Raw genomic sequence first — 23,120 nt, 5'->3', positions numbered from 1 at the left:
ATACTTTGACTTTGCATGGTTATCATTTTATTTCTAATTTATAAGTCCCCAAATAATTTCTCCTTCCTTTCCCACCATTCATATTTCCTTTTAAAATATCTGCTACCACAAAAAATGTGTAAATTATGTGTGTCCCAGGATTTGTGTATTTTTAAAAGTTGAAATATTCACATAGCTCATAAAGTAAGTGAGAGGAGATTTAAGTACCCAACCAACATAAAGTACACAAGCTCATGAAAGGAAAATCATGCCTGTTAACCTGCTCAAGTTACTTCTCTTTAAGATAAATAATAGAAAACAGTGATTTGCTGAACATAGTTTATTTGCATTTTGAAAAGCCTTTTAGTGATGTTGTTCCTGAAAAATGATTAAGAAAAATAAATTATAATAGGGGTAATAGGGAAGGCCCTGTCATGATTTAAGTGATATGAAACAGAGATTTAGGGTATGAATGCCCTTGAGCATGGAAAAAGACCATTATTCCTTAACATTTTCATTTGCAAGCCAGCTGTGTTCTAAGTCCTAAAAGGAACCGAAAGCAGACTCACCATCCAAATTATGCATTAAAATAGGCAAAAATATAGACAAATGATTGATGATGTGCTAGGGAGAAATAGAAAACATGGTGTCAGAATTGTAGCATCTGTTAATGAAAAGATCACTTAGCCTAGGCTAGGTCTCCTGATGGCCAGGCCAAGCCTTGCCCATCCAGATCACAGCCTCAAGGCTGATGGTGAATGTCTGGAGCTGCTTATGTTGGTTGGTTCCGCCACACTGTCCAGGGAGTGCAGCCAGGGAACTTTACTGGAGTCTTTTAGTTTATGCCTTCTGTCTCATTTCCCAAAACAAAGTCCCAGATACATCTTAAATATAATCTTTAGGGTATCAGAGAACAAGAGAATATTTAGGGGCCTCACCTCACTAAATCTGTTGTTTCTGTGTTCCCTAAGGAAGCTCAGAGAAGGACATACCTCCTACCCAGGTGTGCAAGCCAGAGATCTGGTTGCCATCTTCATGTCTTCTCTCTCCTTTGTTCCCTGACCTTTGGTGATCTTCAGTCACTAACATGTATCCATTTGTATCCTTATCTGTTATTCTATCTACTTTTCTCCAACTCCATGCCTCAGTTTATGTCTGCAGTGTCTCACATTGATTACCAAAATTCCCTGCCCCTAGGGCAATGGCAAGCCACTCCAGTACTCTTGCCTAGAAAATCCCATGGATGGAGGAGCCTGGTAGGCTGCAGTCTGTGGGGTCGCTAAGGGTCGGACATGACTGAGCGACTTCACTTTCACTTTTCACTTTCACACATTGGAGAAGGAAATGGCAACCTACTCCAGGGTTCTTGCCTGGAGAATCCCAGGGACGGGGGAGCCTGGTGGGCTTCCGTCTATGGGATCACACAGAGTCGGACACAACTGAAGTGACTTAGCAGCAGCAGCAGCAGCAGCAGTAGACTCTTGAAACCATTTAACTTACTGTAGATGGAGCCATCTTTTTCAAAATGTGTATTTGATCATGTCACTTCTCTGTTGTCAATTTTGACTACTCCTATTGCTCTCAGACTGAAGACCATATTCCTTCATCTATATCTCTCTAACCAGATGCCTTTCCACTCACTGCCATCTATCTCTGTCTTACTGAAATATTAGATATTTTACTTTTATTTGTTTGTTTATTTTGGCTGCACAGTATGTGGGATCTTCATTCCCTGACCAGGGATTGAACTTGTACCCTTGTATTGATTTTATTTTATTTATTTGTTTATCTTGCTTTATTTTGGCCACACAGCATTCAGGATCTTAGTTCCCCAGCCAGGGATCAAACTCACGCCCCCTACAGTGGAAGTGTGGCATCCTAATCACGGGACCACCAGGGAAGTCCCACTGAAATATTTGTACTTCCATAGAGAGGCCTTACTTTCTTCCCACCAGAACTTTTCACAGCCTCACCTTCTCTCCCTTATGCTTCTGTGATATCCTGTATTTGTACCTGTCAGAACACTTATCACACAAAATTGAAAATAGCTGTTCTCATGCCTGACTTTCCCACTGGGCTGTAAGGTCTTTGAGAATAGGGACTGTTTCTTACCTGCTGCTGTGGCCTGCATGCCTAGCACAGAATAGACACTATCATTTTTGAAAACACGAATGAATGATGTGAGAAGAGATCAATCATGAGAGAAATAGATCAAATTGGAAATAGAGCAATGTTGCGTAAAAGGACTGAATAGTAAATAAAAAGCCGTTGCCTGTTTCAGGATTGCTTTCACTGTAACATCTGCCTTTCCCACACCTGCATTCCTAATAGCTTGAAAGTGTCCGTCACTCAGCCGTATTTTCACTGATGCTCTCCACTCACGCTGCGGCCATTGCCCATCCACTGGCAGTGTGGGAAGTAGCTCTATATTTATTAAAAATTTTTCTAACAGTCTGGTTGTCCTTTAAGTCATGTTACTAATTTTCACAAATAACATGAATGTTATTAACTGCAACTTTTAGAAATAGAGCATTGTTGTTTTTTTTTCAGCCACCGTGTTCTGCATGCAGGATCTTAGTTTCCCGACCAGGGACCAAACCCATGCCCCCTGCACTGGAAGTGTGGACCCCTAACCACTGAACCTCCAAGGGATTCCCAGAAATAGAGAGATTTTATGTCTGCCTCGAAATATTGTGCCCTAATAGGGTAACTTTTACTGGGAAGCCTTCTAGGTGACAAATACGTTTGAGAGCTGGAAATGACTCAGGTTTTGGAGAGAGAACGAGAAGTAGGGTCAATAGTTGGTAAATGGAGGTGGAAGAGGAGTGTTTAAGAAATTCACGTAAAAACTACCATGATCCTTTAACATTGGAGCAGGGGATTACTTAAAAGTATGGCGTGCATACTATGTTGCTTCAGTCATATCCGATTCTTTGTGACCTTATGGACCGTAGCCTGTCAAGGAATTCTCCAGGCAAGAATACTGGAATGGGTTGCCATTTCCTCATCTAGGGGATCTTCCAGACCCAGGGATCGAACCTGCAGCTCTTATGTCTCCTGCATTAGCAGGCAGGTTCTTTATCACTAATGCTACCTGGAAAGCCCCAAAATCCGTGTTAGATAAACGGAAATGAAAACTTTTTTAAAGCCTGCTGCTACACTTCGTCAAATAAAGTGTCTTTAGTTTTTGTGTTCACAATCCCAAGAGGGTATAGAATTCAGTGACAAGATGGTATGGTAAAGGGAGTAAATGATTATAGAATTACTAATGATATTCATGTACAGAAAGGAGGAATGATGAAATGTATCAGTTCAGGACTCTGTTGATCACTGCAGCATTTACTTTCTAAAAACTCCTCTTTCCTGCTGAAAAGTTGGCTTAGAGCCTAATGGGATGGTTCATTTTTCTCCAGGGCATTAGGTAAAGTCTATTCCCAGCAACAAGATGTTGGACTTGATCTGATGTGGCAAGTCCTACCTTCTTGGAAGTAACGTATGCCTCTGGAACTAATGGAAAAACTTGGCATGAAAATTTGGGCAACAATTCTTATCTCTATAAATATTACAATTAATCACTTAATGGAGAGTATCCTCATAGAAAGCATTTCTCCAGGATACCACTTTGCTTTTTAAATGTTACTTTTCTTGCTCTCACATAAAAGAGAGATTGTATCATTTAAAAGTTACTCAAGATTTATTCTTAGATCTGCAGCTTTGTTTAAGAGCTTTTCCAGAGGCAAAATGGTATTTCCTTTCTCTAAAAGAAGGGAAAGGAGGGGTGGAGAGGAGTCCCCCTTGATGAACTGAATATTTGGAATACTTGCATAAAACAGCAGAGTGTGTGGCAGATCAACTGGTATAAGTTTTAAAAGAAAACATATATTTCTTATTTAAAAAGACCTAATGGATTCTTTTATTAATACAATCAATTGGTTAAGGAAACATAAAGTATAAAGTGACTTTTAAGTATTTAAAACTGTATTTAAGTGTATGTTTTTTTAAAAGAAAGACTTCTCGTTGGTAGTAAAAAACATTGATGATAAGCATGTGCTGAGCTAAACTATACCAAGATGTCTGGAGACAATAAGTTGGAGGAAACATGCTGTATATTAAAGATAGAATAGTTAATCCATTGTTATGGTAAATTAGTGTTTAAATTGGTACATTTCTATAAAATTGTAATCTGAGACAAACTTTGTTTTTTATACAGATGACAATTTTTGGAGTTCTGTTTAAATTTTGGCCTCAGTTCTGTGAGTTTAGGAAGAACTTAACTGATGAAAAAATTATGAGTGTTTTGGAGAGAAGACAAGAATATAGTAAGCAGAAAAAGAAAATGGTAATCATAGAAGATGAAAAATTTGTAAAGGTGAGACAAGAATCATTTGGGGTTTAATCAGACTTTTAAAAAGGTATGTGATGTTGTTACTGAGTCCAAGCTCTCTCTGCTCACCACACGACAGGCCAATGAATCTGAGGGGTTGAGGCAAGGAAGAGGCATTAATCAGGGAGCCAGCTGACCCAGAAGACAGCAGACTAGCGCCTCAAAATAACCATTTTATCGAGGCCTGGATGCCAGATTTTTATAGATCAGAGATTGGGGGGAGAAGAGGAAGCACAGTAAAAAAGGCCATTAATCTTGCAAACATCTCCTACAATGGCAAGCCTCAGGCAGGGGATGTGTTAATTTCTTCTTTCCTGCAATCTACAGGTGGACAGGGTTCTGAACCCAAAGCACTTTAACAGTCAGGCAGAGGGGCAGGATTCTCTGAGGCAGGCCATTCTGTATGATTATAATAACAAAAGCAATGAAAAGCAAGTCAAAGAAATGGCTCCAATGTGGATTCAGAATTGGTTTCTTCTCTGTAAATGCTGTACAATTTGGGATGAGCAAAAATACAGAGAAGTTATAAAGTATGGATTTTAGTGACTTTTAAGCCTTCAGTCAGAGGTTTCAGACTTGTTTTGAAGTTAAAAAAAATTATCTCAAATGTCATCTCATCTATGTGCCTCTCTTGGAGAGCACTTTGTATTTGTCTTATGAGTAAGTTTTTGCATCTGTCTTTCTCACTGAACTGAGATCCTCAAAGATACCATCTGTCTTATTAAAATACTTCCACCACTATCCAGCACATGTTCAATTAGTAATCATTATTTACCAAATAAATCTGGGAATTAATGAGATAGTATTATGCACTTGGACAGCATTTTCAATATTAAAATTAGAGAATGATACACTGTGAAATTTATGAGTCATAAGTTGCCCAGGCTGCCTCTTTGTCTGTCCGTTAAGTTAATCATTTATCTATCTCTTTATCTATGTTTTTACTTGAGAAGGGGTAACAAGTAACATATTTCATCTTATTTATAAGCTTCACCCCTATTCTCTTTTTAAAAGGAAATTTAAAATATATCTAAAGAGGTAAAATTAATATAATTCTAACCCCCATATTTCCCCAGGTCAACATAAACACTGTTAACATTTTTTACATTAGTTTTTCATTTTTCCTTTGGAGGTGAAATAGTGCAGAACACTATACCCTCTTAACCTCAGTCCTGAGTTCTTTTTTATTTTTAATTGATAATTTTATTTATTTATTTGGTTGTGCTGGGTCTTCATTGCTGCATGGACTTCCCTCTAGTCACGGTGCGGTGGCTTCTCTTGTTGTGGCTCCCAGGTTCTAGAGCACAGACAGGCTCAGTAGTTGTGGCACATGGGCTCCGTTGCTCCACGGTATGTCAGATCTTCCTGGATCAGGAATCAAACCCATGTCACCTGCATGGCAGGTGGATTGTTTACCACTGAGCCACCAGGAAAGCCCCCAACCCTGAGTTCTATTACCCTCCCCACTTCCAAGATTAACCATTAAGTTTTGGATATGTTCTCACAACTCCTTTTTAAGATAATGTTTTAGATGGGTATGCTGCTGCTGCTAAGTCACTTCAGTCGTGTCCGACTCTGTGTGACCCCATAGACGGAAGCCCACCAGGCTCCCCTGTCCCTGGGATTCTCCAGGCAAGAACACTGGAGTGGGTTGCCATTTCCTTCTCCAATGAGATGGGTATATGGATTCATAAATGATAGAGAAGACTATTTTGTATGTACTTTAACTTACATAAAAAGTACCATATTTTATTAGTCTCCTCAGGCGACCATACCAAAATATTACAGACTAGATGGCTTAAACAACAGAAATTAATTTTCTCATAGTTCAGGAGGCTAGAAGTCCCCGCTTAAGGTGCCAGCTAATAGGATTCTTGGTGGGACCTCTCCTGGCATGTACAAGGCCACCGTCTTGTTGTGTCCTCACAAGTTGGGGAGAGAAAGAGAGTTCTCATCCTTTCTTTTCTTGTAAAGCCACAATTCCTTTGGATTATGACCCTGCCCTTATGACCTCATTTAACCCTAAATACCTCTTAAAGGACACCTTTATTTGGTGTTAGCTCTAGAAGGTCTTATAGATCTTCATAGAATCTAGTCAATGTCAGCTTCTTCGGCATCAGTGGTTGGGGCACAGACTTGGATTACTGTGAATGGTTTGCCTTGGAAATGAACCGAGATCATTTTTTCATTTTTGAGGTTGTATCCAGGTACTGTATTTTGGACTCTTTTGTTGACTGTGAGGGCTACTCCGTTTCTTCTAAGGGATTCTTGCCCACAGTAGTAGGTATTATGGTCATCTGAATTAAAGTCTCCCATTCTCATCCATTTTAGTTCACTGATTCCTAAGATATCAATGTTCAATCTTGCATCTCTTGCTTGATCACATCCAATTTGCCTTGATTCATGGACCTAACATTCCAGGTTCCTATGCAATATTGTTCTTTACAGCATTGGACTTTACTTTCACCACCAAACACATCCACAACTGAGCATCTTTTCCACTTTGGCCCAACCTCTTTATTCTTTCTGGAGCTATTAGTAATTGCCCTCTGCTCTTCCCGAGTAGCATATTGGACACCTTCTGGCCTTGAGGATGCTCATCTTCTGGTGTCATATCTTTTTGCCTGTTCAAACTGTTTATGAAGTTCTTGCAGCAAGAATACTGGAGTGTATTGCTGTTTCCTCCTCCAGTGGGCCACATTTTGTCAGAACTCTTCATTATGACTGGTCTGTCTTGGGTGACCCTGCACGGCCTTGCTGATAGCTTCACTGAGTTATGCAAGCCCCGTCATCACGACAAGGCTGTGATCTATGAAGGGGGAGGAGAAGGAGCCAAAGATAGAGAAGCTCTATACAGCCAAAAAAAAACAAGACCTGGAGCTGACTGTGACTCAGATCATCAGCTCCTTATGTATTGTAAATTTCAGACTTAAATTGAAGAAAGTAGGGAAAAACTAATAGGCCATTCAAAATGAAAGTGAAAGTTGCTCAGTCGTGTCTGACTCTTTGTGACCCCCCCGGACTGAGGCCTGCCATGCTCCTCTGTCCGTGGAATTCTCCAAGGCAGAATACTGGAGTGGGTAACCATTCTCTTCTCCAGGTGATCTTCCCAACCCAGGGATTAAACCTGGGGTTCTTCCCAACACAGGGATCAAACCCAGATCTCCCACATCTGAGCCACCAGGGAAGCCCCAATAGGCCATTCAGGTATGACCTAAATCAAATCCCTTATGATAATACAGTGGAGGGGACAAATAGATTCAAGAGATTAGATCTGGTAGACAGAGTGCCTGAAGAACTATGGACAGAGTTTGTAACACTGTACAGGAGGCAGTGACCAAAACCATCCCAAAGAAAACGAAATGCAAGAAGACAAAGTGGTTACCGGAGGAGGCTTTACAAATAGCTAAGGAAAGAAGAGAAGCAAAAGGCAAGGGAGAAAGGGAAAAATATACCCAATTGAATGCAGAGTTCCAGAGAATAAATATCAAGGAGAGACAAGAAAGCCTTCTTTAAATGACCAATGCAAAGAAATAGAGAAAACAATAGAATGGGAAAGACTAGATATCTCTTCAAGAAAATCGGAGATATCAAAGGAATATTTCATGGAAATATGGGCACAGTAAAGGACAGCAATGGTGAGGACCTAAGAGGAGCAGAAGAGATTAAGAAGAGGTGGCAAGAATACACAGAAGAACTGTATAAAGAAGGTCTTAATGACCCACATAACCACGATGGTGTGAGCACTCACCTAGAGCCAGACGTCTTAGAGTGTGAAGTAAAGTGGACCTTAGGAAGCATTACGACGAACAAAGCTAGTAGAAGTGATGGGATTCCAGCTGAGCTATTTAAAATCCTAAAAGATTATGCTGTTAAAGTGTTGCACTCAATATGTCAGCAAATTTGGAAAACTCAGCAGTGGCCACAGGACTGGAAAAGGTCAATTTTCATTCCAATCCCAAAGAAAGACAGTGCCAAAGAATGTTCAAACTACCATACATTTGCATTTATTTTGCATGCTAGTAAGGTTATGCTCAAAATCCTTCAAGCTAGGCTTCAATAGTATTTGAACCTAGAACTTCCAGAGGTATAAGCTGGGTTTAGAAAGGCAGGGGAACCAGAGATCAAATTGCCAACATCCAGTGGATCATAGAGAAGCAAGGGAATTCCAGAAAAATATCTACTTTGCCTCACTGACTATGAGGAAGCCTATGTGGACCATAACAAACTGTGGAAAATTCTTAAAAAGAGATGGGAATACCAGATTACCTTACCTGTCTCCTGAGAAACCTGTATTCAGCAACAATTAAAACCAGACAAACAACAGTTAAAACCAGAACAACAGACTGGTTCCAAATTGGGAAAGGAGTATGACAAGGCTGTATATTGTCACCCTGTTTATTTAATTTATATGCATAATGAAAAGTGTTGTTGCTCAGTTGTGTTTGACTCAACTACCCTATGGACTATTGCCTGCCAGGCTCCTTCATCCACAGGATTTTCCAGGCAAGAATACTGGAGTGGGTTGCCATTTCCTTCTCCAAATATGCAGAATACATCCTGCAAAATGCCAGGCTGAATGGATCATAAGCTGGAATCAAGATTGCCAGGAAAAATATCAACAGCCTCAGATACCCAAATGATACCACTTTAATGGCAGAAAGTGAAGAGGAACTAGAGAGCCTCTTGATGAGAATGAAAGAGGAGAGTGAAAAAACTGGCTTGAAACTCAACATTCAAAAAACTAAGATCATGGCATCTGGTCCCATCAATTCATGGCAAATAGAAGGGGAAAAAGTAGAAGCAGTGACAGATTTTTTATTTTCTTGGGTTCCAAAGTAACTAGGGACAGTGACTGCAGTCATGAAATTAAAAGATGCTTGCTCCTTGGAAGAAAAGCTACAACAAACCTAAACAGCATATTAAAAAGCAGACATTACTTGCTAACAAATGTCCATATAGTCAAAACTGTTTTTTCCAGTAGTCATGTACATGTGTGAGTGTTGGTCCATAAAAAAGGCTGAGTGCCAAAGAATTGATTCTTTCAAATTATGATGCTAGAGAAGACTCTTGAGAGTCTCTTGGACTGCAAGAAGATCAAATCGGTTGATCCTAAAGGAAATCAACCTTGAATATTTATTGGAAGGATTGATGCTGAGGCTGAAGCTCCAGTACTTTGGCCACCTGATGCAAAGAGCTGATTCAATGGAAAAGACCCTGCTGATGCTAGGAAAGACCGAAGGTAAAAGGAAAAGGGGGCTGCAGAGGACAAGATGGTTAGGTAGCATTACCGATTCAATAGACATGAATTTGAATGCACTCCAGGAGATAGTGAAGGACAGAGGAGCCTGGCATGCTGCAGTCCGTGGGGTCACAAAGAGTCAGACTTGATTTTGGAAATGAACAACAGCAACCTCTTGAAGACCCTATCTCATGATACAGTCACAGTGAAAGTTAGGACATCAACATACGAATTTGGGAGAGACATGGTTCATTCTATAGCACATATTGTGGGTTCTACATCTTGCATTTTAAATTTAGTGTTGTTTTTAATTCTACCCACACTGCTCTACTTAGATAGATCTCATTTATTCAGCTTAATTGCTGCATTCCCATCATATGCATAAATATACTATTTTATTAAACTATTTCTTTATTGTATTTTTTCAATTTATACCTTTATAAATAGCACTGCAAACAACATTCCTGTAAATGCCTCCATATTCATGTGATTAAAATGTTTTTGGAATGGTTAAGTAATAGAGTATGAGTGTGTGTTAGTCTGTGTTCTATTTCTCCTCATCTGGTATGTTCAGACTTCCAAATTTTCGTCCATCTGTTGATGACAAGTGGTATGTCATCATACTAATGCATTTATTTCTATTCACCTAATTATTAGTAAGGACTTCCCAGGTGGCTCAGTGGTAAAGAATCTGCCTGCCAATACAGGAGCCACAGGAGACTCGGGTTGGATCCCTGGGTCAGGAAGATCCCCTGAAGGAAAAAATGGCAACCCTCTCCAGTATTCTTGGTGGGATAATCCCATGGATAAAGGAACCTGGTGGGCTACAGTCCATGGGGTCATAAAGAGTTGGATATGACCGAGCAGATGAGCATGCATGCAATTATTAATAAGATGGAACAATTTTTCACATGTTAACTACTGAGATATTGTATCAGGATTGTAGTAAGCCTATAGTTCAATTCAAGAATTTATGTCATAACAACATTGTGTTTTCTAATCAATGAACACAGTTAATTTCTGTTCTTTAATTTCTCTCATCAATGATTTTGCATTTTCTGTGACATCTTGAGGGCTTCCCTGGTGGCTCCAGAGGTTAAAAAGCGTCTGCCTCCAATGCGGAAGACCCGGGTTCGATCCCTGGGTCAGGAAGATCCCCTGAAGAATGAAATGGTAACCCACTCCAGTATTCTTGCCTGGAGAATCCCATGGACAGAGAAGCCTGGTAGGCTACAGTCCACGGGTCACAAAGAGTCGGACACAACTGAGTGACTGAATGGAATGGAACGGTGACATCTTGAATATATTTTGTGAAATTTATTCCAAAGTATTTCATATTCAAGATAATGTTATTGCTATTTTTTTTAATTTAAAATTATGATTTTTTAGAAAAAATTTTTTATTTTGAGATAATGAACATTCATAGGAAATAGCAAAAATAGTAGCGGTCTCATGTACCTTTCACCCAGTTTCCCCCAGTGGCTATACCTTGCTGCTGCTGCTACTAAGTCACTTCAGTCGTGTCCGACTCTGTGTGACCCCATAAACGAAGCCCACCAGGCTCCCCCGTCCCTGGGATTCTCCAGGCAAGAACACTGGAGTGGGTTGCCATTTCCTTCTCCAATGTGTGAAAGTGAAAAGTGAAAGTGAAGTCGCTCAGTCGTGTCCGACTCTTCGCGACCCCATGGACTGCAGCCTACCAGGCTCCTCCGTCCATGGGATTTTCTAGGCAAGAGTACTGGAGTGGCTTGTCATTGCCTTCTCCGTATACCTTGCTGTTACAATAGTAAAATCAGGAAGTTGATATTGATACATGGTGTGTGTATAGTTCTGTGCCATTTTGTCACATGTGTAGATTCAAATAACCAACACTCTATTCAAGATGCACCACAAAGATGTTCCTTGTGACTGTAAGTCATCTCCAACCAATTATCCTAATATCTGTTAGCCATGAATCTTTTCCCCATTTATATAATTTTGTCATTTTTGAGAATGTTTTATAAATGAAATCATACACTACGTGACTTTCTGAAACTGGCATTTTTCACTCAACATAAATACCCTGGAGATCAATCCATGTTTTCATGTGTATCTGTAGTTCATCCTCTTCATTGTTGAGTAGTGTTCTATAGTACATTGTACCACAGTTTAGCCATTCACTCATTAAAGGACATTTGAGTTAGTTCCTGTTTTGGGCTATTACAATAAAATGTTATGTAGTCACTCCCACCGCTGTCTCCTCCTCCTTCTTCATATTCTTATTTGAATGCTTTCTCATACCAGAAAATTTACACTGGTATAGTGCACAATTTTATGGTTTTAGTATATTTGCAGAGCTGTGTGACTATCACTACTACTTAACTGTAGAATATTTTCATCACCCCAAAAAGAAACTGTATACCCAATCACTCCCCTTTCTTCCTTCCTCCCTAGCCCCAGGAAACCACTAATCTACTTTCTGTATCTGGACGTTTCATATAAGTGAAATGATACCGTATTTGGTTCTTATGACTAGCTCCTTTCACTTAACATGGTATTCTCAAGGTTCATCTACTTTGTTACTTGTGTCGGTACTTTATTCTTATGGCTAACTGATATTACACTGTATGGTTGTAATGCATTTTGCTTATCCATTCATCAGTTGATGTATTGGGTTGTTTCCACTTTTTGGCTTTTATTAATAATATACAGCCTTATATATAGAGAGACATGTTTTAATTTTTCTTGGGACCTAGAAGTTGAATTATTGGCTGCTTTTGAGGAATTACCAAACTTCTCCAAAGCTATAGTATCATCTTGGTATCTTGATTTTCACGTGGTATCTTTTTCCATCTGTTTACATTACTACCTATATCATTATATTTGAATTAAGTTTCCTATAGACAGCATATAGTTGGGTCATGGTAGTGTTTGGTTTTTGTTTTTAATCTACTCTACCAATCTCTTTGTTTTAATTGGTATATTTAGTCTGTGCATCTCTAATTATTGATATGTTAGTTTTTAAATCGGAGAAGGCAATGGCAAGCCACTCCAGTACTCTTGCCTAGAAAATCCCATGGATGGAGGAGCCTGGTGGGCTGCAGTCCCTGGGGTCGCTAAGGGTCCGACATGACTGAGCGACTTCACTTTCACTTTTCACTTTCACACGTTGGAGAAGGAAATGGCAACCCACTCCAGTGTTCTTGCCTGGAGAATCCCAGGGACGGGGGAGCCTGGTGGGCTTCCGTCTATGGGGTCACACAGAGTCGGACACGACTGAAGTGACTTAGCAGCAGTTTTTAAATATGTCATTGTACTTTCTGTTTTCCTTATTCCCTCTCTTCTTATTTCTATTTCCTTGTCTTATATTCCTGTGTATTGAAGAAGGAAATGGCAGCCCACTCCAGTGTTCCTGCCTGGAGAATCCCAGAGACGGTGGAGCCTGGTGGGCTACCATCTATGGGGTCGCACAGAGTCGGACACGACTGAAGTGACTTAGCAGCAGCAGCATTCCTGTGTATTACTTGAACATCTCCTAGAATTTCATTTTGGTGTATCTCTGTTTAGATGTTTCAGCAGTTACTTTAGATATCACCTTATACAAGCATAACTTCTCAATTTATTGGTGTTGACATTTTACCAGTTTGGGTCTCAAAACTACCTCCCTTTAAGTCTCTTTCCCCTCACCTGTTTACAATTATCTTAAATACTTCTCAACATATATTGAGAATCCCATCAGACAATTTTATAATTTTTGCTTCAACTGTTGAACATAAATCAGGAAACTCAAAGTGAAAAGCCTATTGTATTTACCCCTACTTTTGCTCTATTTTTCTTCTTTTTTGATGTTCCAAGATTTGTTTTCTTTCCTTTTTCTTTATGTAAGGTATTGTTTCTCACTGTTTTCAAGATTCTTTTCTTTGTGTTTAGTTTTCAGAATTTTGAATATGATATGTCTTATGCAGATTTCTTTGGGTTGTTTCTGTTTGAGGATTGCTCAAGTTCTTGAGTCTGTATATTTATATCTTTTCCAAGTTTGGAAGAGGGGGATTTATATTAATGCTACATATATTTGTGTATATATATGGATATATATATACTTTCTTTGTGATCCATATTCATGATACCTTGGATACTTCATTTCTGAGAGATTTTTGGTTTTTTCAATCTTTTTTAAGTTCAGTAAACAGTCATTTTACATTTTCCTTTTAAAATGTTTTGATCTTTATCTGCTCTGAGTTTCTGCATTTATGATTTGGAATTTTATGTCATATATACAAATGTTTGCATAGGAATATTTTATCCATTTTGGGCTCCTATGTTAGAGTTTTATGATTCATGATTGGATTTCTTGGAGAGTACTGTTATCAACTAAAATATTGGACTTCTCATTTTGTTTTATTCTTGCAATGGTTTTATGGGATATCACCTGTTATTTTCTGCTCATTTTGAAATGTCTTATATTTTTCTCAACCACCAATAATAGGGAGTAGTCAGAATTTTAATACACTATGGATGGGAGTGTAGTGAACTTTAGAAAGCAATTTTACTTTATCTGGTAAATTAAAAGATGCACTTAGCCTTCAATTTATCAAATCTATTCGTATATACATATATCCTAGAGTAATTTATGGACACAAATATCAGGTGACATGGACACAAATATCAGGTGACATGCACATGGTTTATAGCACCCATGTTTTCAAAAGCAAAAAATCAGAATCTATCCAAATATCTATTAACAGGAGATTGGTAAAAATAAATTCATGTAGTAGAACACTGCGCTGTGATGGAAAACAAACAAACTATACTACAATAATAGGAATATACTGTTGACTGGAAAAGTTGCAAAAGTATAACCAGTCAACTCTGCTTATATAAAGTTAAAATTCATATAAAATGAATCAATACAAATGTGATAAAATATTTTAAAAAGGAATGATAAACACAAAATTCAGTACAGTGATTACCTTTGTAGGTTGGGTGGAGATAGATGATGTGATTGGGAAGGTGACACAAAAGGGAGCAGAGGTACTGGTAACATTGCATCTCTTAAGCTTTGGTGGTATTGTTATTATTCATATCTTATTGTTATAAATATTTTAATGAGTATTTAATATATGATAACATTTTTATATGAATGATACTGCAAAAAATTACCAGATTTTCAAAAGCTTCTCTTTGGTTGATGTTTTCTATCATCTGGAGGTTGAGGGTATTTCCAGAATAGAGTGGGAATTGGGGAAGGCCTAAGAGCAAGAAAATAGGAAGAGGTGTCTGTAAAATCTTTCTTCCAGTGAATCAGTTCTTCACAATATGACTTCACATATTTTTGTTGATGTATTAAAAGTTCTTTAATCGTAGGGCAAATATTTACTCATATACAGCTTATGAGTGACTTGTATCTTCCCAGGTGGCGCTGGTGGTTAAGAATCCACCTGCCAATGCAGGAGACTCACGAGATATGGGTTCGATCCCTGTGTTGGGAAGATCTCCTGGAAGAGGAAATGGCAACCCACTCCAGTATTCTTGCCTGGAAAATCCCATGGACAGAGGAGCCTGGTGGGCTACAGTCCATGGGGTCACAAAGAGTCAGACATGACTGAATGACTGAGCACACAGCTCATATATAGAAATGAAATGTTATTACACTTAAATATAATTAGTTTTGGATTATTTATTTTAAAAATTTCTGCATGATACAGGATGCTCAGGGCTGGTGCACGGAGATGACCCGGAGGGAGGATAAGGGGAAGAGGGAGGTGGGAGTGGGGTTCAAGAAGTGGAACACATGTACACCCGGGGCGGATTCATGTCAATGTATGGTAAAACCAATATAATATTGTAAAGTAATTAGCCTCCAATAAAAAAAAGGATAAAAAATAAAAATTTCTGCAATTATTTCCCTTCCAGTGGTTTGGGTAATAAGTGATAGATCATATAATACAAAAGCTGATTTCTCCCTCAAACCAACTATGCATCTGGCCCAATCTATATAATCTGACAAGAAACAGAGTTCACTAAATAAAAATCCTCATATTTACCTACTTCAGACCCTTGAGGCAAGTACATGTCTGACTGAGCCACATGAATGTGATACTAATTTGGTAGGCTCAGGAAGAAAATATATTTGAAGGGTTCATTTAGGGAGGAAAAACTAGAATGTTATCTAACTTAAGTACGTTTGGAGCTTTTTTCTGATTACGTCTGTGGCTTGTGAATAACTTCACCAATCAGATGAGTCCTGTGTGAGCCTGCTGCAGTTTTTACTAATGTGGCCTAAATAGTCTCTCAAAAAGAGCTCCCTATCCTAATCCCTTTCTTCCTTCTTTCACCAGACTTTTATTGATCATCTACTACATAGAATTTTACTGATGATCTATTTATCCCTTTTATATATGCTAGAAATATGAATATACAATTTATATATAGTGTAAGGATAGAAAGACACACACATATACTTAACTGAAAAGAATATAAACAAAAAACTGAAACCCCAGAAATTTAGTAAGTAATTATTTGTGGGAGGAAAGTAAAGGATCTCAAAGAAGAGGTTAATTTGAGTTAGTCTTAAATAGTAAGCTCTATTCAGGTCTCCCACATTGCAGGTGGATTCTTTACCAGCTGAGCTACAAGGGAAGCCCAAGAATACTGGAGTGGGTAACCTATCCCTTCTCCAGTACATCTTCCCAACACAGGAATCAAACCAGGGTCTCCTGCATTACAGGTGGATTCTTTACCAACTATTCAACAAATAGGTCTAAATGTATGCATGTATGCTCATTCAGCTGTGTCTGACTTGTTGCGACCCTAAGGACTGTAGCCCACCAGTCTCCTCTGTCCATGGAATTTTCCAGGCAAGAATTCTGGAGTGGGTTGCCATTTCCTCCTCCAGGGAATCTTCCCCTACCCAGGGATTGAACCCACATCTCCTGTGTCTCCTGCATTGGCTGGCAGGCAGATTCTTTACCACCGTACCACTTGGGAAGTTCTCTCAATGTACACTTATTGAATAAAGGTTATAGAAGTAAGGAGGATATAAAGAAGCTCTCTTCCGTTCCGTTCCATTCCGTTCCGTCGCTCAGTCATGTTCGACTCTTTGCGACCCCGTGGACTGTAGCCTACCAGGCTTCTCCGTCCATGGGATTCTCCAGGCAAGAATACTGGAGTGGGTTACCATTACTGCATCTCAAATTCTTAGGAAGAATTTCACAGTTCTCTAAGTGTCATCCAAAGTATTTTCTTTACCAAAGTTTGCTTTGGTAAATATATTGTCTGAAACAAAGGTTGGAACATATAATGTGAATAGAGTAGAGAAAATCTTAAATTACTATCTCTCCAGAAAATCCAGAATGTATGTATGTATCATCCAAATTACATTTTGGTTATGGAAATGCAAGTGTCCGTAAGTGATATTCTGATCCGTCTATATCTGTCAACTAGTAAATGCTAACATGGTTAGGTACAAATATTGACAATCATTTTGTAGGGTAAATAATCCTAAAGAAAACATCCGTTCCGTTCCGTTCAGTCGCTCAGTTGTGTCCGACTCTTTGCGACCCCGTGGACTGTAGCCTACCAGGCGTCTCCGTCCATGGGATTCTCCAGGCAAGAATACTGGAGTGGGTTACCATTTCCTTCTCCAGGGGATCTTCCCGACCCAGGGATCAAACCCGGGTCTCTTGCGTTGGAGGCAGACGCGTTAACCTCTGAGCCACCAGGGAAGCCCAAAGAAAACATAGGAATTTTAATTTAAATATTTGTACTATATACAGTAAATGTATTGCCATCACTTAACTAGTGATTGCAGCCATGAAATTAAAAGATGCTTACTCCTTGGAAGGAAAGTTATGACCAACCTAGACAGCATATTAAAAAGCAGAGACATTACTTTGGCAACAAACGTCCGTTTAGTCAAGGCTATGGTTTTTCCAGTGGTCATGTATGGATGTGAGAGTTGGACTCGAAAGAAAACTGAGCGCCGAAGAATTGATGCTTTTGAACTGTGGTGTGGAGAAGACTCTTGAGAGTCCCTTGGACTGTAAGGAGATCCAACCAGGCCATCCTAAAGGAAATCAGTCCTGGGTGTTCACTGGAAGGACTGATGACCAATACTTTGGCCACCTGATGCGAAGAGCTGACTCATTTGAAAAGACCTTGATGCTGGGAAAGATTGAGGGCAGGAGGAAAAGGGGACGACAGAGGATGAGATGGTTGGATGGCATTACCGACTCAGTGGACATGTGTTTGTGTGGACTCTGCGAGTTGGTGATGGACAGGGAGGCCTGGCCTGCTGTGGTTCATGGGGCTGCAAAGAGTCAGACACGACTGAGTGGCTGAACTGAACTGAACTAGTAACAACAGATTTCTCACATGCATTTATTTTAACACAGAAAGTATAAGGTAAAGAAGACCAATAGAGTATAAGTTTGTTCCAAGATGCTATTATTAGTGAAGACATATGAGAAAATGTTGGAAATAGTGAATATGGGAAACTCATGATTTTTTTGTAACATGAAAATATATCTTCTGAAAAAAATCACTTACTATGAAAAGCATTGGGTTTACCTAGGTAACCATAGGCATGACTCTTAACCCTCTTAACCTCAGTTTTATCTGTCAACTGATAGTGATAATTTTAACCTCATATGATGTGAGATGGATGAATTGAAATGATATGAATAAAAGAACTTGTAGGGTATTCAACTATACAATTGTAAGGTATTATTGATCCAAGACAGTATAGTATAGTAGATAGTAGTGCAGTTTCTAGAGTGAGCTTACCTAGTTTTGAATACTGGCCTTACCAATGATCAGTTCTAATATCTCAGGGAAACCACTTCACTTCCCAAAACCTCATTTTTTTCCTATGAGATGGAAATAGTAAGAGAACTTATATAACAGAGTAGAATTAAATATAGTATGTGAAGCATACTACATGTCATAAAGATATTATTATCTTATTATAGTAGTAAGTGTCCCTTTTTAGAATAATTTAATTTAATATAATTACAGGATGGAATCAAACAATATTCAAGTACTTCAGGATCTGCTATCAAAACAGCTACTTTAACTAGTGACCCAGGTTTAGGCATGCAAGCATACGGCCGACAGGTAAGCAGGAAAGATATCAAAGATATCACTTCTTCTCTAGAGCATTGGATAGTGTAATGCAATAGCTGAGTCATTTTTAAAGTAATAGATATATGTTTGTTTGAAAATGAGGCTAAAATTCCGTGAGGAGAGACTGGAATAGAGTTTCCTTGAGTCTTCAGAGAACATTACAATTTTGGCTGATCCTGAACAACATTATCAGAGAAAATAATTTCTGGATACATATGAAGAAGACTTTAGTCACAGAAGTTGAGATAATTATCTTACTGGAAAAGAGATATATATGAGATATATATATAAGAACACATGTAGGTTGATATATTCTTAGGTCAAGAGAAGAATGAAGAATGTCAAATGCTAGTATCAATTTTTAAAATTATTTGAAGTGGTCATAAAATTGATCAAAAACTAATATATGTACATATATGATCAATAGCTAATATATCTTTTTGATAATACATCAGTTCAGTTCAGTCGCTCAGTCGTGTCTGACTCTTTGTGACCCCATGAATCACAGCACGCCAGGCCTCCCTGTCCATCACCAACTCCTGGAGTTCACTCAAACTCATGTCCATCGAGTCAGTGACGCCATCCTGCCATCTCATTCTCTGTTGTCCCGTCTCCTCCAAACCTCTCCCAGCATCAGAGTCTTTTCCAGTGAGTCAACTCGTCACATGAGGTGGCCAAAGTATTGGAGTTTCAGCTTTAGCATCAGTCCTTCCAGTGAACACCCAGGATTGATCTCCTTTAGAATGGACTGGTTGGATCCCCTTGCAGTCCAAGGGACTCTCAAGAGTCTTCTCCAGCACCGCAGTTCAAAAGCATCAATTCTTCGGCGATCAGCTTTCTTCACAGTCCAACTCTCACATTCATTATAACATACATTAGTATAGTGTCCCAGAAATTTTATAAGTTTAACTTATGTACGTTTTTAAAGACTGATATTAAGTGTTTGTATCATAGGCTAATACTAGCTTAAGAAACAATCTTTCTGGTGGTACACGAAATGTCAAATGTGTTCAGCCTCCCAGCTAAGATTACTGATAGATTATGAAGCTATTATTAAGATAAATGTCCAATTTTGTGAAGCCATATATTGAAAAATATATAGTTAAAAGTGTGTGATAATGCCATTTAGAAGAACATTTATTAGCAAATGACTAGCATTAAGTTTCAGAAACACAATGTAAAAATAAGGGGAGTGGAAGTCTCTTCCACAAATGTTGCTGGGAAAACTGGATAGCTACATGTAAAAAAAAAGATATTAGATCATTCTTTAACTCCACACACAAAAATAAGCTCAAAATGGATTAAAGACCTAAATGTGAGACCAGACACTGTTAAGATTCCTAGAGGAAAACATAATCAGAGAACTCTGACATAAATCATAGCAATATCTTTTTTGGTCTATCTCCCAGAATAAGGGAAATAAAGACAAAAATAAACAAATGGGACCTACTTAAACTCCAAAGCTTTTGCAGAGTTAAGGGAACAATAAACAAAATGAAAAGACAACCCACAGATTGGGAGAAAATATGTGCAAGTGATGTGACTGAAGGGATTAGTCTCCAAATTTTACAAACAGCTCGTGAACCACTCAGTATCACAGTAATCCAAGTCTATGCCCCAACCACTGAATGCTGAAGAAGCTGAAGTTGAACAGTTCTAGGAAGACCTACAAGACCTTCTAGAACTCACACCAAAGATGTCCTTTTCATCATAGGGAATTGGAATGCAAAAATAGGAAGTCAAGAGGTACCTGAAGTAACAGGTAAGTTTGGCCTTGGAGTACAAGATGAAGCAAGGGAAAGGCTAACAGTTTTGTCGAGAGAGCGCCTTGGTCATAGCAAACACTTTTTCAACAACATAAGAGAAGACTCTACACATGGGCATCACCAGATGGTCAACACAGAAATCAGATTAATTATATTCTTTGCAGACGAAGATGGAGAAGCTCTATACCGTCAGCAAAAACAAGATCTGGAGCTGACTGTGGCTTAGATCATGAGCTGCTTATTGCAAAATTCCAGCTTAAGTTGTAGAAAGTAGGAAAACCACTAGACCATTCAGGTGTGACCTATATTAAATCCCTTGTGATAATACAGTGGAGGTGACAAATAGATTCAGGAGATTAGATCTGGTAGACAGAATGCCTGAAGAATTATGGACAGAAGTTTGTCACGTTGTACAGGAGGTGGTGACCAAAACCATCCCGAAGAAAAGAAATGCAAGAAGGCAAAGGGTTGTCTGAGGAGGCCTTACAAATAACCAAGAAAAGAAGAGAAGCAAAAGGCAAAGGAGAAAGATATACCCAACTGAATGCAGAATTCCAGAGAATAGCAAGGAGAGATAAGAAAGCCTTCTTAAGTGAACAATGCAAAGAAATAGAGGAAAAATAACAGAATGGGAAAGACTAGATAACTCTTCAAGAAAATTGGAGATATCAAGGGGACATTTCATATGAGGATGGGCATGATAAAGGACAGCAATGGCAAGAACCAAACAGAAGCACAAGCGATTAAGAAGAGGTGGCAACAATACACAGAAGAACTGTACAAAAAAGCCTGAGTGATGAAGAACTGATGCTTTTAAATTGTGGTGCTGGAGAAGACTCTTGAGAGTCCTTTGGACTGCAAGGAGATCAAACCAGTCAATCCTAAAGGAAATCAACTCTGAATTTTCATTGGAAGGACTGATGCTGAAGCTGAAGCTCCAGTATTCTGGCCTCCTGATGTGAAGAGCTGATTCATGGAAAAGACCCTGATGCTGGGCAAGATTGAGGGTGGGAGGATAAGGGGGCAACGGAGGATGAGATGGTTGGATGGCATCACTGGCTCAATGGACCTAAGTTTGAGCAAACTCCAGGAGATAGTGAAGGACAGGGAAGCCTGATATGCTGCAGTTCATGGGGTTGAAGGAGTCAGACATGACTTAGTGACTGAACAACAGCAATACATGATGCTTAACAGCATCAAAACAAACAGCAACAAAACAGATGGCCATGCAGTTCAGTTCAGTTCAGTTCAGTTGCTCAGTCGTGTCCGACCCTTTGCGACCCCATGAATCACACCACGCCAGGCCTCCCTGTCCATCACCAAATCCCAGAGTTCACTCAAACTCACATCCATCGAGTCAGTGATACCATCCAGCCATCTCATTCTCTGTCGTCCCCTTCTCCTCCTGCCCCCAATCCCTCCCAGCAAAGATGTTCAACATTGCTAATTATAATGAAATGCAAATCAAAAGTACAATAAGATATCACCTCATACCTTCCAGAGCAGCTATTTTCAAAAAGTCCACAAACAATAAATGCTGGAGAGGGTGTGGAGAGAAGCAAACCTTCCTGCACTGTTAGTGGGAATGTAAATTGGTACAGCCACTGTGGAGAAAAGTATGAAGGTTCCTTAAAAAGCTAAAATTAGAGCTACCATATGGTCCTACAGTCCCACTGCTGGACATATATCTGGAGAAAAACATGGCCTGAAATGATTCATGCATCCGAATGTGTGTTGCAGCACTGTTTACAATAACTGAGACATGGAAGCAATCTAAATGTCCACCAGCAGAGGAATGGATAAAGAAGATGTGGTATATATTTACGATGGAGTATTACTCAGCCATTAAAAAGACGGAAATAATGCCATTTGCAGCAACATGGATGGACTGGAGAGTGTCATAATGAGTGAAGTCAGAGAAGGTGAAATATCGTATGACACCCCTTACCTGTGGGATCTAAAAAGATATGATACGAATGAACTCACATGCAAAACAGAAACAGACTTATAGACTTCAAGAATTAGCTTATGGTGGCTGGGGGAAGGTTGGGGAGAAGGGACAGGTAAATGTATATTTTAAATATATATTAAAATATAAATATAGCTTAATATATATTTAAATATCTATATTTCATTTATTATTTTGTTAATTTTCATTGTAATTTATTTATTTATTTTTCATGTAATGCTTTTTATTTTTTAATTTTTTTTAACCAATGAAAAATAAGTTTGTTTATTCCTGTAAGGTAAAAACTTTTTTATTTTTTCAATGACATGAATCCACCCTGGGTGTTCCCCATCTTGAACCCTCTTCCCACCTCCCTCCCCATATCATCCCTCTGGGTCATCCCAGTGCACCAGCCCCGAGCATCCTGTATCATGCATCGAACCTGGACTGGCGATTTGTTTCACATATGATAATATACATGTTTCAGTGCCATTCTCTCAAATCATCCCACCCTCGTCCTCTCCCACAGAGTCCAAAAGACTGTTCTATACATCTGTCTCTTTTGTCATCTTGCATATAGGGTTATCATTACTATCTTTCTAAATTCCATATATATGCGTTAGTATACTGTATTGTATTTTTCTTTCTGGCTGACTTCACTCTGTATAATAGGCTACAGTTTCATCCACCTCATTAGAA

At 38.9% G+C, this 23,120-nt stretch overlaps 1 protein-coding gene across 5 annotated transcripts in view; it reads left to right on the top strand.

Moving 5' to 3' along the window:
• The window catches only part of RGS22 (regulator of G protein signaling 22), a 146,009-nt gene that overhangs the window by 117,158 nt on the left and 5,731 nt on the right, over window positions 1-23,120 (top strand). For 3 of the 5 annotated variants that reach the window (XM_088844689.1, XM_055432559.2, XM_055432556.2), the window contains 2 exons: window positions 4,190-4,348; window positions 18,600-18,698. In XM_088844689.1, coding sequence (XP_088700815.1) covers window positions 4,190-4,348; window positions 18,600-18,698 — 258 coding nt within the window. Of the gene's footprint in view, window positions 1-4,189; window positions 4,349-18,599; window positions 18,699-22,213; window positions 22,329-23,120 lie in introns of those variants that run through there. The other 2 variants (XM_055432561.2, XM_055432558.2) reach the window with 2 other exon arrangements.

The sequence above is a fragment of the Moschus berezovskii genome, chromosome 16 (genome assembly GCF_049115385.1).
Source record: "Moschus berezovskii isolate FMDL1 chromosome 16, NW_MosBer_1.0, whole genome shotgun sequence".
NCBI lineage: Eukaryota > Metazoa > Chordata > Mammalia > Artiodactyla > Moschidae > Moschus > Moschus berezovskii.
This window is presented reverse-complemented; position numbering and strand designations above follow the sequence as displayed.